This window comes from Canis aureus, chromosome 29 (genome assembly GCF_053574225.1).
Source record: "Canis aureus isolate CA01 chromosome 29, VMU_Caureus_v.1.0, whole genome shotgun sequence".
NCBI lineage: Eukaryota > Metazoa > Chordata > Mammalia > Carnivora > Canidae > Canis > Canis aureus.
In genome coordinates, this window is record NC_135639.1 from 38,823,138 (window position 1) to 38,838,583 (window position 15,446).

Here is a 15,446-nt window from a genome sequence, read left to right on the forward strand (position 1 = left end):
GATGTCTGTGTTCTTGGCTAGAGATCATCCCCCCTCCTTAACAAGTTTTCACCTCGTTTTATACTCTGAGGGTGTCAGAGTTGGAAGAATGTTTGTGACCTTCAGACCCTGTCACCTCATCATACAGATGAAATCATCATGGCCAGGGTTGATGTGAGGTAAGCAGGCCCCAAGCCTGTCACTCCCAACCAGCCCTCAGGCCTGGCATGTCCCCTGAGCTCAATTAAGAGCAGTATCTGCCATGCTGTCCTAGGCTGAGAACCCGCAGAGAGAGTGTAGGGGGGCAAATAACTCTTGACTCTGGGCATGAGTTGGATTCTTTTCAGAAAGTAGCAGCAGTTCTATCTCACTCTGCAGTCTCAGAGTGGGGAAGGCCACTCCGCCAGCTGTGACTAACACCCCACAACTAAGTGACTTAAAACACAACCACTTATTATCTTATAACTCTGTGGGTTGCAGCTTGAGCTGGGCTCAAATACATGATTTTCTCTTCTGTTGTTGGGGGGGCTGGGGGCTGGCTAGTCTGAGATGGCCTCAACTAGAACAACTCATCTTAGCTCCGGTCCTCCAACAGACTGGCCGGGGCATGCTTCAATAGCAGATGGGTGCTCTAGCCCTGGATGAATTCAGAGAAAGAGAGAACATGGAAGTATGTAAGACCCTGAGGTCCAGAGCTGGCCCACCTTCATTTCCACCATGTTCCGTTGGCCATAGCAAGACACAGGGCAGCCCAGATCTGGGAAGAAGAGAAGCTACTGCAAAGGCACATTGCAAAAAGCCTGGATATAAGGAAGGAGTCCAGGACTGTGGCCATTCTTATACTCTGCCACCAGCCCCATGACTTGGTACAGATGATTCAGAACCACTTGCCTTTGAGAAACTTGAGAGTTTGAACAAAGAGAATTTCAGTGGGGATTAGTGTGGAATGAACACCAAAGGGCTTCTTCTGAGTGTTTGGGCTATTTAAATCCCCCACCCCCTTACTCAATTCTATGGAGACAATGGTCCTCCAACTGGACAGAATGCATCATCTACTGGCTTAGTCGTTAGAAGCTGGTACAGGTTATCTACTTTGGAGAAATGTGACAAATCTTGAGTGTTATGGACTGACATCTTACCAAAAACAGCTGCAAGTGACAAAGGCCCAGAGAGATAGTAACTTGCCTAGGGTCACACAGCTAGTAAGTAGCTAAACCCTGAACTGCCTGCCAGCCTTGCTTATCAAGCATACTACATGATAACCTCAGTGCCTGTAGCTGTAGGAAAATGGTCCACTGACTGGGAAAGCTATAGAATGAACCGCTCCAGAGAGGAATTCTCTGGGAGACTCCCAGCAACCCGTCAGGAAGAAAGGAGCACTGGGAACTGGGTGTCTAGCCCCTGCCACCTCACCTCCTTCCCCAGACAGAGACTTGGAAAGTATGTGTGGCTTCTGTGTTGTCTTATCTGCAATCCCTGAGGAGTAGCCAGTTTTTCTGTTCTATTGTCAGGTTTCTCTGTATGTTATATAGAACTGCCAGAACAGAAAAGCAGAGAAGAGAAAATGAGAAACAATTTTTGCAATCCATCAAAATATAAGTTACTAGATCTTCACCTTAAAAAAAAAAAAAAAGAGTTTTGACTAAAACCAATCTCAGATTATATGGGTCACCTTGGGACACCTCTCAGGTCTTGTGTGGGGCCCACCCCTTTCTTCTAATACAGATTTCCTTGCTAGACATGAGGAAGAGCCAATCTAATAAAGGACAAACAGACCTTGACTGAGTGCTGCCATGTGCCAAAGCTGGGCCAGGTGCTGCAGATCTTGAAAGTAAATGGTGAGGACCCTACCCAACAAATGGGTGGTTGGTGAGAGGCACACACACCACCAAGAGATAGCACTGCTCTCATTAGACCTAGGCTTTCATTCTGGCTGAACCCTACTGGAACCCCCTGGGGAATTCTAACACAAACAGTGCTCCAGCTGGCCTCCCCAGAGACTGGTCTAGGGCACAGAGTGTCCTGCTTTTCATTCGTTTGTTTCCCAGTTGATTTTAATGTGTGGTCAGGATTAAGAGCCACTGTGTTAGATGTGTTCTCAACATTGCCTGCATGTTACGGCTAGGGAGCTTTAAAAAAGGAATGGAGCCTGGGTCCCACCCACAGACATTCTGATTAAATTAGTTGGAGTTGTGACCTGGGCATCAGGACCTTTTGAGCCTCCCCAGGTGATTCCTATGAACTGTCAAGTTAAGATCCACTGTCTTAGGAACTGAACTTAGGGAAAGAGTGAGCCTGGATTTCTCAGAAAGGTCAAAAGACCCCATCACCTGGGTGTTTCACCACACAGGGACTCACCCACACCATTCTCTGGGGTCATAATCTCTGGTTTCACTGACTCCTCAAACATCCCGCACACAGAGAACCCATCCAGCAGCACTCCAGAGCTCAGGCTGTCCTGTGTCATGCACCAGAGCTATCTCAGAGGCTCTTCCCCTGCAGTCCTGACTTCCCGCACCCCCGTCGTCTGAGCTGTGAGCCCCGCTGCTTTCCCAGAAGACCCTGCAGAGGCTTTCAGTTCTTCCTGGTCAATTTTCTGGGTCATGTTACCTTTGCAGGGAATTAGCAGCCTGACTTCTGAGGAAATCGAGTTCCCATTTCTCCAAGGAGGCCCCAGAGTGGCTGGGGAGCACTGGAAGCCTAAGAAGAAGAAGCCCTTAGTAGCCAAGCACAGTGCAGAGAGGGAGATTCAGCATAAGGCCATGCGATGGGCCAGCTCAGAAACCACAATGAGGCAGGGAAAGATAATTATTCTGGAACAGGGTTCCAAACCCCAGATTGCTGGGCCCCACCCCAAGAGTTTCTGATTCAGTAGGTCTAGGTGGGACCCCTAAATGTGCATCTCTAATAAATCTCTGGTAATACTAATTCTGCTGGTCCAGAGAGCATCCTCTGCAAACAGCTGATCCAAAGGCTTGCTGGTTTCCACCTTTACCACTGTTGCAACTTTTCCTCTCACAGGATTCTCTGCAAGGCTAAATAAAATACCTCAAAAAACATTGTGAGACTTGTCCCTGACAAGTTAATATTTAGGTCTTCTCTGGGCTACTCACACTCTCCAGGAAAAGTCCTCCAGCTGCCTCTTTGGGGACACAGGTCAGTCTGCTCTTGTTCTAGAGTCAAATCAGGGAAAGAGCTAAGGAACCCACATTCAGCACAAGTCTGATGTTAATGCCTGTCCTCTGTCCCCTGCTTCACCTAGCCTCCCAGAGCCTGACACATCACCATTCAGTTCATCTGGACAATAAACCTGTGATCTCTATTGAAGGGAGAAGCTGGAGACAAGCAGGGTAGAAAAGAGGATGGGAGTGGGGTAGGGAAAGGATCTGAGAGTCCAACTGCTTCAGTTTCCAGACTTTTAACTATTCCCTCATTTTTAGCCCCAAGCCTGACCCTAGCTCCTTGCTCCTTACTGTTCCTGGGTACTGAGCCTTTCAGGAAATACCTACTGTGGGCAAGTAGTTCAAACCTCACTATGTTCTGCAAAAGCAGGTGCCACTCTTCCATCCCCCTTCACTTGAATGTCCCCTGTCTGCTCTTCTCTTGGAGTAAACAGCTTTTACATTCTCACGCTCTTAGTGGGGAGGAGCCAAATGCTTACCATTCTTAAAAATGCAACATTCACCTGGAAGCCCCTGTGTTTTCAAAACTAAACCTGTGTGCTTGTTTGTTTAGTTATATCAGAAAAAAAATGTTTTTGGTATGTGAACTAGCAATTGGGTGATGGTGGATGAATGAAAGGAATCAAATGAGTAAAATATGATTTTAGCACTTAGCGATAATTAAAATGACCTTGTTTGACTTCTAAACAAAATTCACCAACAGGATTTTCATTTTTCCTGACAGAGCCGTAGACTCTTTTGCCAATTAATTTAAACCAAAAAGTCAAAATGTTCAGAGACACTATCATGAAAAGCGCTGACATGGAAGGAAAATTGTAGCTTCCCCTCCTAATTTCACCCTTGCCCTTACATTTCACAGCGGGTGTGGTTTTCTGGGAGAGCACAGCCAGGACCCTCACGAAGGAGCCTGTGTTCTTTCTCCTGAGCCCCCCCTGGGGCTCTGATTGATGAGGAAACCCCTTCCTCACAGCAACAACAGAGGGGGATCTTGTCTGCAGCAACTCGGCGCCTTTGACTAAAATATTATTTCCTCCACATGTTGGAGTTCACTCCTGGGAGCATTGGGGATTTAACCTTCTAAATGCTACAAACCTGGGTAGGTATTTAGTCTCACTGTGTCCCCTGGGAGGACTGATGTCAGAGACCAATTTCCCAAAATCTGTGGTCATCAAGAGGGCAAAGCCCGTGAAATGTTTACAATCTCCTATGGCCCCACACTGTAAATCTGTGTCTCGACAGATGATCCCAGGAGAGCCAGCTGCACTAGCAGGGCCGTCTGACCACATCCAGTGAGGCTTGCTCAGCAGAGCAGGTGGTCCCCGTGTCAGGCCCCCATCAGGTACGGCAATCCCTCACCTGTCATTCTACTCTTTCAAGACAGCTTAATTGAAATAGAGTTCAGAGTTATAAAGACCACAGCCTTAGTGACTTGGAAAGATCTGAAGGGTTCAACTGCTTCATTAGAAGCACAGAAAACCCAATCCCCAAGAAGTATGACCTGTCCTAGTTCACACTGACCGTTAGAGGCAAGTTCACCCCCAGGTAACCTGGCCTGAAGACCACTGAACCATCCTCTCTGCCAGAACCAGGGTGCTAAAATAACAGTCACAAAGCCCTTCCCTGAGCTGTAGCAGGGAAGACCCAGTGGGCTCAGTAGTGCTCCCACCCATCCAAAGCAGGTGTTTCACCCTGCCCTGTACAGATCAGCACCTGGTGGAGCCTGGGCAGCTCTGCCTCCCTGTGAGCTGAAGACTGTGTGATACCCACATCACACTGGTGAATAGAGCAGCAGGGTCCCTAGCACTCTGCTTCATGTACTACTGTAATCTGAGGCTCCCTTCTTGCTCTTCGGAGTACTTCCTACACTCTATGCAGGTCCCTCACGGCCATCTGCCATCTGGATCCTTCCCTCCATTCTTTCTCAAGCCTCTTAGAAGCAGAGTTCCCCAGGCAGTCCCCCAGTTTCTCGGGAAGATGCCCCTTTCTTTTTCCTCTGGGCCCATTGGTGACTACAAAGTCAGACTTTGATGTCTGGGAACTTCACCACCTTCACAGTCAGCTTCTATTTCAGGGCCTCTGGCCCTTGGTTCCTGGAACTCTTTTCTCTGAATTCTGAGATGTCTGAGGATCTTGTCTGCCAGCCAGATTTCTCCTTTCCCCATGAAGCTCCACAAATGGCTTGATGGTAGTAAAAGGGACAAGAAGCTCTGCCAGAGTCCTCTTAACAGTCTCTTCAAGATGACACACACTGGGGTTCCTCTACACTGTGCTTCTGCAACAAGCTATACCCTGCTCTCACCATTAGTCCAATACTCTGCTTCTGTCCATCTTAGCGGGCAGCCCTTGAGAAGCAGAAGTACCGTCGGGTGGAGCTCTTTGGTTCTAAGTCTTTCCAACCCAAGTCTGGTATGCAAGAAAGAGCTTCCTGCAGAAAAGTCTTGGCAAGAACTCAGTTCAGGCATGACCCACCATGTTAGGCAAAATGCTTTGAGCTATAACCCAAACCTAGGTCAACTGGCTTAACAACAAGGAACAGGTAAGTTTAGCAACTCACTAAGGACAACGGGTGCCCAGTGTTGCTGCCATATCACTGGCCAGACTCCAGATGCTGATTGTGTCCTTAGCCTTGACCCTCTCATCTGGAGAGAGCTGCCCGTCCCTGATACAGGTGCACCCAAAGAGAGGGAGCCCACCCCGTCCTCAGGCCCCTTGTTAAAAGTGAGGGACACTTCCCCAAAAGTGCATCAGCACATGCTCCTTCCAGGCTGTTTGACCAGAACTGAGACCAATGCTCATTCCTAAAACAAAGGCATGAAGCAGGGGAGGCTATAATCAGGACTGAACTAAACAGACCTTGTAAAACAAGGCCTGGAAGGACTCTACATCTTTTGAGCAAGGAGATGTCAGATACTCAAGAAAACTAGCTGCTGTGATCAAGGAGGAAGCAAGGCATGCTGTGGGGGCTGACCAGAGCTTCCCAAAGAGTTCAAAGAGAACGGGATCCCACAGGGCATGGAGCCACAGGACTACTAACCCTGGCCTCCAGGAACAACATCTGTCTGCTTCAGTGTCTGCCACAGAGACCCAGGTACCAGCACGCGGGAGAAACGATGCATAGATGCACAGGTGCCAAGACCTGTAAAAAACTGGGAAATTTGGGGTTGCTAAACACAGTCTGCTGTTAAACACAGTCAGCTGACCCAAGGAATAAACAGGTCAAAACACACATTTTTTAACTTGATCACATGAATAAAGAGATTCTTAAACTCATTCAAGGGGGGAGATGAAAAAAATGATAGTTTTTATGGAATATTAATAAATCTTGATCAAATTAATCACATTGGGATAACTTTTTTTTTCATCATAAGTATTTAATTCCCATCTTCCATTTCCCCTATCCCTCCATCCACCTCCCTCTGGTAACCATCAGTTTGTTCTCTACTGCTAAGAGTCTGTTTTTTGGCTTGTGTCTCTCTTTTTTTTTTTTCTTTTGCTCATTGGTTTTGTTTCTTAAATTCCACATATGAGCAAGATCACATGGTACTCATCTTTCTCTGACTGACTTATTTCACTTAGCATAACACTCTAGTTCTATCCACATTGCTGCAAATGGCAAGACTTCACTCTTTTTATGGCTGAGTAATAATCCATTGTATATACTTACCACATCTTCTTTATCCATTCATCAGTCAATGGACACTTGGGCTGCTTCCGTATTGTAAATAATGCTGCTATAAACATAGGGGTGCTGTAGCCCTTTGAATTAGTGTTTTTGTATTTGGAGGCTAAATACCCAGTAGTGTGCTTTCTGGATGACAAGGTAGTTCTATTTTTACTTTGTTTCGAAAAGCCTCCATATTATTTTCCAGAGTACTGCACCAGTTTGCATTCCCACCAACAGTGCATCCCTCACCACATCCTCACCAACACCTATTGTTTCTTGTGTTTTTTATTTTAGCCATTCTGACAGGTGTAAGGTGATATCTCCTTGTGGTTTTGATTTGCATTTCCCTGATGATGAGTGATATTTAGCATCTTTTCATGTATCTGTTCGCCATCTGGATGTCTTCTTTGGAGATATGTCTGTTCATGCCTTCTACCCATTTTTAATTGGATTATTTGTTTTGGGGGTGTTGAGTTGTATCAGTTCTTTATATATTTTAGATACTAACACTTTATCAGACATGTCATTTGCAAATATATTATTCCATTATTTTTAGTTTTGTTGTTTGTTTCTGTCTCTGGAAACCTAGAATAATTTTAATAAAGAAAAATATCTATTCATTATATGAGGGCATATGATCCTCACAAAGCAATAAGCAAAACGGATTATGCCTGAGTTTTTCATTATTATTATTATTAGAATTTGGTTTTGGGTTTTTTTGTTTTTTGTTTTGTTTTTTACCTAATGTGGTTGTTTTGCTGTCTATCCCATTTGAGCATAGGATAAACGATTTCAGAAAAATGCCTGAGAGGAACCCTAAAACTTGATATCCTTCAATTCCTTGTATCAATGAGTAAATTGAGAATTTAATTGAGTAAAATCCCACAATTGTCAGCTTTACAAGGCTGGGCTTCTTGGAGCAGCTCTCAGAATATACTTTGAGATCCACCAATCCAGCCAAATCCTCTCATTTATTTTCTGCAAAATTACTAAGGATCACAAATATCTTTGGCTTTCCCCAAGGTCACACAGTTAATTATTGACATAGAAAGAACCCTCCCAAAGAATCATAGTGATTTCCCACGTTACACATCAGGATGCATGTCAGGGAGAAAGGAGGGTCCGTGTGTGGCATCAGCCTGAGCTAGGTTCTCTATTGTTAAGAGTCTGTTTTTTGGCTTGTGTCACTCTTTTTTTTTTTTTTCTTTTGCTCATTGGTTTTGTTTCTTAAATTCCACATATGAGCAAGATCACATGGTACTCATCTTTCTCTGACTGACTTATTTCACTAGGTATGTCTGGTCGAGTCCAAATCCAAGACTGCAGAGCTTTCTAATCCTCCTATATGCAGAAGAATAGAAGCTTAGAACTTATTTCAAAAGCTGTTTCTGCTAGTAATTTAAAGACACATCTTTTTCTCCTACACACAGACCACCACAGACCTGTCACCTCTAGACGCCAACCGTCCTAGACCTTGTGGGCCTGAAGCCCAGGTGTGACTTTCTCAAAGCTGACCTCATAGAAAGGGCCGGATCTGGCTCCTCGACTCTCCTCCCACCCAGAAATGGTTAATTGCCAGCTCCAGGCTTCCTCCAGCCCAGCCCTAATTGGCCCGATCTCAAGCGGCTGGCCGTGCTGGAGCTGCAGCAGCTCCAAGCCAGGCTGGAGCTGCACAGAGCAGCAGGGGCATTCTTCCAAGGTAATGATTAAGCCAAGTGTCTGGCAAGGGCACAGGCAGCAAAGCCGGGAAGGTGAGCCCTATTCACACCTCAGCCAGGCTGAGGTGGCCAGGACTGGTTTGGAAGGCAGGGCCCCAGGGCACGGGGGCCCAGAGCCGACAGCCACAGCCTCCCTCTGCACACGGGCATCCAGGAGTATCTCAGGCTGAAGCCTCCACTGCCTGCCCCACTGGGACCCTGCCCTCAACCCTGGCACCATGAAGCTGCAGATGTTCTGGACTGGTCTGGAATACACCTGCCGGCTCCTGGGCATCACCACTGCTGCAGGTAAGACCCACCTCCCAGCTGCCATCCCCTATGCCTGGGCACTGTCACCCAGGCTGCTTGAGGGGTGGGAGCCAGCCGGCTGGGACAGATGGACACCTCTGGCCACATCTGCCCTCACTTTTGTTCCCAGTGCCTCCAGAAACACTACTCTGCAGGGCAGCAGCAGGTGCAGTGGGGTGAGCCTGGGTGATGGAAGCACTCTCCACTTGGCAAGCCAGCACCCATGTGACCTTGGGAGCCTCAGTGTCCTAATCTGGAAAATGAGTTGAGAAGATCTGCACTACCTCCTTGAGGGCTCTTATGAGGTGGATATAGGAGCTGAAGGTGGAGGTATAAAAGGCCAAGACAAATGTGAGAATCAGTCACCTCACTGTATAGTTTTGAAGATGGTCAACAGAGATCATCATGTTTTATACAGACCACAGCTCCATTTTATGGAAAGAGAATTCTCAGTACTTAGGACAGGCCAAGCTCTAGCACTGGCCATGGAGATCCTGAGCTTCCCTTGGCCCACGTCCACCTCATTAACAGAAAGTCCTGTAGAAACCCAGACCCCCTCTCTGTGGCCTGACTGCAAGAACACACTGGGTTTGGAGTAGAAACGGTTCCCTCTGCTGGGCTTCTCTCCCTCATCCAGCCTGAGGCTGCTCAACTCCCAGAGATGAACCAGAGCAACCACAATCCTGAGTTATGCCTGCTTACTTCCCCAGCCCAGACCCTTACCTTTAGCCCCCCAGGACCCCACATGGCCAGGGTCTGCATGCAGGAAGTGAGAAGACAGCATTCTGAGCTCTTAGCTCTGGGCCCCATGTCCCTTGGGAACATGGAAGAGACACACATTGCTCACCAAGTCCATCCTCACCATTGGACAAAATCTAATATCAGTCTTGGCAAATGGGAAATGTCCCCCAGCTCAGACTCCAGTCAGGCTGGTTCCTGCCCCCACCCTGTCATTTGCTGATGTGTGACTTTGGGACAGCTGAGCCACCCAGACCCTCTGTGATGCCACTCTCTGATCTGGACCTGCTGACCAGGTGTTTTGGAGGATCAAGGATGCACAAACTGAGCAGAGCTCAATGGAATTAGGAGAAGCCTGTGTGACCTGGTTCAGAGCTTGGTGGGGAGGCTGGCCAGTGGGCTCTTCTAGTGTCTAGGTCCTCAGCACAAAAACTTAGCTGTTGGAGAAGATCTAATGCCACCCCTCCTGTTACAAGATGGAACACTTGGGCCCAAATACAGTCAATAACCTTGTCCAAGGTCACACTGCAGATCAGAGGGACAGCTGATCTGGAGCCCAGGTGCCTCAATTTTTTAAAGGGCCAGGACTCTGGCCAAAGAACGCCCTGCTTCCCAGACTAGGAAACCCCACCCAGTGGACACCAGGAAGGGTCTGGAATTTCTCTGCTGAGGGCTCTGAGTAAATGGGCTTGTGGGGGAGCCCATTCCAGCCTCTGCCAGAACCATCTTATCACCTACATGTAAGGGAATGCCTGCCAAGACCCACAACTTCTCATCTGAGGATAAGAAGGTAAACCTAAATAGGGTTTCTGTGTCTGGGGTTCAAGTCCTATTGTACCCCTGTTGATCTGAGCACACCCAGCTCTCCTATAGGCCTTGGCTTCCAGAGAGGTAAAATGCACCCTTTTCAGCTATCAGATATCTTGGTAATAATTTCCCTTGCTACATTCTGCTCAGAGCTGAGGACTGCCTCCTGTCAGAAAGCTGTTTTTAAGATACATGTGTTTTTCTAATAGCCTAGCAAAAGACAGTTTAAAAGTTTGATTTATCTTCAGACACACACACACACACACACACACACACACAATTCCTCTTAACCACAACTCTTATCTCTGTGCAGAGGGCTGCCGTTAATGCTGAAGATGGGCCTTCTGCTTGGTTTTGATATAGGATCCAGGCTAAAAATAGGGCATCAGTTGCCTTTTAATGGCCAGGCTTTCCAATAATCTTGTTTGAGCTTTCTAGAGTGCTGGGAGCAAGTGGGAAGCTAGAGAGAGGGGCTTTGATACTCATGGGCAAATCTCAAGTTTCTTCCAGCATCACTAAATTCCTGGACTGTTTCCAGCGGGTAAGATTTGCAAATTCCTTATTCCCTTAAGCCTCTTGTTGTTGAAATCTCTGTTGAAAATCTGGGCCTCATTTATAGTGGCATTGCTACTAGAAAGGAAGTAAGACTTGAGACAGGGGCTGTCATTTTGCAGAAACCCCAGGAGACCTAAGGTAGCCCCTGGTCCTTCTATGAGAAGAAGTATTAGATTCTCCAGAAGCTAGGAAAAGTATGTGGCCCAAGGTTACCCAGAGTGTCACATGCAGGAACCAAGCAGCTGCTAATCCAGCAGCTTCTTCTCTGGATCCCTTTCCCCTCTGTGGATGGAATCTAGGACTGTTACAGATCCCAAGGGTATCAAACCCTAGAAGACTCCACCAGGATGGCAAGGCCCAGTGGTGATGGCCTGGCTGGATGAGTTCATCTCTTCTTCTCCTCCCAGCCACTCTGGATGAAGCTTCATCAGGATGTCCAGTTGTCCCATGGGCCATTGCTGCCCCAGCCCCATGCCCAGCCCCATACCAACAGTGGGCACAGAGCATTGCCACTGCTAAACAGAGGAAGACAGGCCACAAACAGATAGCACCCACTGAAGCACTGAAAGTGTTTCTAAAATTAGAAAATTGTCTCCCATTAGACTTTTTTTGTGACTTTGAGCCAGTTATAAGATTTCCAGGTCATGACAGAGCTTCTCCCCAACATTTGTCTTACACTTGGCTAGCTTCACTCATTTGTATTACCTCTCTGGTATGGAAGACTCTGTGTGTGTGTGTGTGTGTGTGTGTGTGTTAATGCACACATGTGTGACCACTAGTGTCTCTCCGGCTGAGATGTGGCTCCAGGAATCACCCAAAGAGACAAACACAACTGGGGAACTACAAACAGATTGTGAGTGCTCCACACCTCCCTGTGCCAGACTCCCACTTGTCCAACCTTCAAAGCAGGTTCTCACTGTGTCCACATAAAGGCAAGGCCATGACATCCTGAGTTAGAGACTCGGGCCTCAAAGGATGCTCAGCCCTGTGATGTATTTTCACTACAAATCAACCATCAGAGAAGGGAACCTGGGAAGTGGGTTTTAACTGAGATGGGAGCACAGAGGTATGGGGTACCCTTTCTCTGTCCCACAGGACTAGTCCCCATCCCTGTTCTTAGAAAGCAGAATTGGCTTCCCTTTGAACTTCCACAATCCTCTTAATCCCTGAGGGACAATCTCCATGAAGTTCCTCGCCACTCCTCAGCCCCAGCCCCAAGTCTGTGGGGAAGAGAATGGAAAGAACCCACTGTGTCAGCCCTTTGTTGAGACTCTTGCAACTTTCTCAGAGCCAGGGTACTCAAGACTGAGGTTCTTACTGCCAGCACTTGAGGGATTTCTTCACTCTTCCAACTCTACTCTGGGGTAATAACTGATAACGACTATTATTTGAGTATTCACTGTGAGTCAAGCTCTGACTGCATGTTTCAAATGTAGTATTTCCTTTTACCCTCATAACTACCCTTTGAATCATCATCATGCTCATTGTCACCCCCACTGTATGTGAGGGGAATCTGAGGCTTGGTAAGGTGAAACATCTTGCTCGGGGTCTCACAACAACCAGGAACAAAATGGCAAGACTAACTGATAAGGATCTATTCCTGAGATCTTACTCTTAATCAATGTGTCCTCCACCTAAATCAGGCTAAAGGATATGTCTTTCTATGTCTTGGCAACCCCAAGATACAAGATACAAAACACACAAAGGGTACCAAGGAGGCTTGTCTGAGACCATACCAAACACAGGCTCAAGCAGGTAGGGTCATGGTGAGGTTGGGCACAGTTACACTGAAAGATAGTAAGCATGATCAAATACTTCCTAAATCTAAAGACACTGATATTTGATCCATATGCTCATTTTCTCTCTCTGAATAATTGCTGTGCATACTTTGACTGGCACTACCGTAACCATCCAGCCAAATCCTCTCCTGGACCTCATCAGAGGACAGACAAATCTGTTCACATTTCCAGAGGGAACTATCACATCAGGATCTTCTATTTGTGGGTCCAGAGATGCATAACTGAGAACAACAGTAAGATAAAGTAATAATCTGGCTAAAACCCTACCAGTGTCTATGAGGGCCAAATGCTGATCTTGGTACTATTTTACAAGTGAGAAAACTAAAGATCAGAATGTTCAAGTAGCTTGACACAGGTCGCATAGCCAGTAGACAGCAGATCTGGTGTTGGAGGTCCAGTCTGCCCACTCACAGGGCAGTGATGCAGGGGCACATCCGGGGACTGTCAGCATACTGCTCCTAGAGAAGGGCACTACACAGCCAACAGGGAAATGGGCTGTGGAGACAAAGTCATTTTGAACGAGCCCCATTTGCCAGGCTAACGTGCTCTTTCTCACAAATCAACTATTTTAGAGCAACCTGGAATCACTTAGGGGTTTTGTTTTGTTCCAGGTTTTTGACCCATTAACTTCTTTTCTACATAAAGGACAGAACCACATTCCCAACAGCCCCACTCCTTGCCAACACTCAGTTTGAAATGGAGATTTGCCTTATTAATATAGCCTAAGACAAAAGAAACATTTAAAACCAGATGTTCTCATTATTTTTTAAAGAGTACAGCAAATGCATAGTTTGACCTTAGCCCTATCAAAGCCTTAAACAAAAAAAACCCTAATGCTTCTGAGGCAACCACTTTCGGCCTTCTATGCTAACTTCCATCCTTCTTAAATGTATCCCCGTGATGATCTCCTGCCATCTAAGGAAACTTCAATGTACTTCAACGTGTCCATCAGTGGATTTATTACCCAAGCAAGACCATTGTTTTCAGATCCTCCAAATGGATGTTGACTGTTTTTCTTTTCCAGTCTGATTGTCTCAATGAGTAAATGAAATATCTCTACCTCTCTTCCACTGTCTTACCACTGGTTTTGTTCAAACATTTTTTTCTTTACTTCCTTGTGCCTATGTCTTTCTTAGATTTAGAACAAGGAAACTACATTTAGGACTCATTTATTCAACAAACATTTGCTGAGTTCCCATTTTGTGTAATGTAGACACATAGATTAGGATAGTGTGACCCCTACCCTTGAGAAGCACATGATATGACCAAGAAGACAAGCTCCAAAAATACATCCCAGCACAAAGCACTGCAGTTCAGAGTTTGGAGGAGTGAATTTGTGTCCTACTAATTGTGAGATGTGTGACCTTAGGCATGTGACCTAACCAGTTTAAACATCAGTTTTTTCACCTATGAAATGGGGATAATGAGTGTATCTACCTTCTGGGGTTGTGAGAATTCAACGAAACAATGACTCAAGCAGCAAACTGCCTGGCACATAGATTCTCAGTCAGTGCTGGTTAATTTTTAGAGGAAATATGTAGAACACAGGGACTATGTAGCATGAGTGATGAGCTCTTCCAGAAGAAAGACCAGAGGAAAGGAACAAAGCAGGCTATGACCCTTGAAGCTGCAAAGTGAGGAAGGAGTTAGAATGTGAAGTCTTTTGCTGAGTAACATTTTTCTTCACATTTCAAGGTTGGGTCATTATCAGCCCTCAGGAAATTGATTACTTCTATACTACATACAGTAACCAAATCAGAAGGAAGATGGTAGCTTCATTTTTTTATGGCCAGACAATTCTCTTAAAATTGTCCTTAGTTCTAAACAACCAAAGAGGGCTATTATCCAAAAGGAATGTCCTTAGATATAAGTGGCAGATGCTGAAGTGAGAGAGCCTTCTGTGGGCTCCACCTGAACCTTCCTAGATTGCAGATACCAGGTGAAGATCTGATGAAGACACATGGCTCATGCGGCATAGAAGGAGAGTAACTGGAGGCATAGTCATTGTTTCTGGCACCAGGAAATCTGTCATGTGAAAGAGTGATCAGATGCATTATTTTTGAATGAGAAAGAATAAGAAGCAAATACCTTGGGCTAATACTCTGACCTGAAATTAAGACCTAGAAGAAATTTTCCCCGTAGGTCCTTGCCAGAAAGATGCTATTCTGTGTTACAGGCAATATCCTTAATAGTATCAGTGAACCCTGCAGGGCTGTAAAAATCTCATCATCAAAAAGTAGCATATCAGCATACTATTTATTCTACACAAACTTTCCTGAAGTCTGAAAAGGAAAGAATACTTTTCAACTCATTCTATAGGACTAACATTACTCTAATACCAAAACCAGACAAAAGCATCATAAAGAAACTACAGACGTATATCCCCCAAAACACAGTGGTAAAAATCCAAACAATGTTTTAGCAAATCAAAAAAAATATATATGTTAAGTGGATAGTATATCATAAACAAGTGACATTTATCCAGAAATTAAAGTTGCTTTATTTTTAAAAAATATTATTTATTTATTTATTCATGAGAGACACAGAGAGAAAGGCAGAGACATAGGCAGAGGGAGAAGTAGGCTCCATGCAGGGAGCCCAATGTGGGACTCGATCCCCAGACCCCGGGATAATGCCCTGAGCCAAAGGCAGACGCTCACCCATTGAGCCACCCGGTCGTCCCATTAAAGTTGCTTTAATATTTGAAAATCAATAT

At 45.9% G+C, this 15,446-nt stretch overlaps 1 protein-coding gene across 1 annotated transcript in view; it reads left to right on the forward strand.

The window, feature by feature from the left end:
- Nucleotides 1-8,486: 8,486 nt before the first annotated feature.
- TMEM72 (transmembrane protein 72) overlaps nt 8,487-15,446 on the forward strand; it is a 32,942-nt gene continuing 25,982 nt past the window's right edge. The window contains exon 1 of the mRNA XM_077878536.1: nt 8,487-8,831. Coding sequence (XP_077734662.1) covers nt 8,762-8,831 — 70 coding nt within the window. The 5' untranslated portion in view covers nt 8,487-8,761. The remainder of the gene's footprint in view (nt 8,832-15,446) is intronic.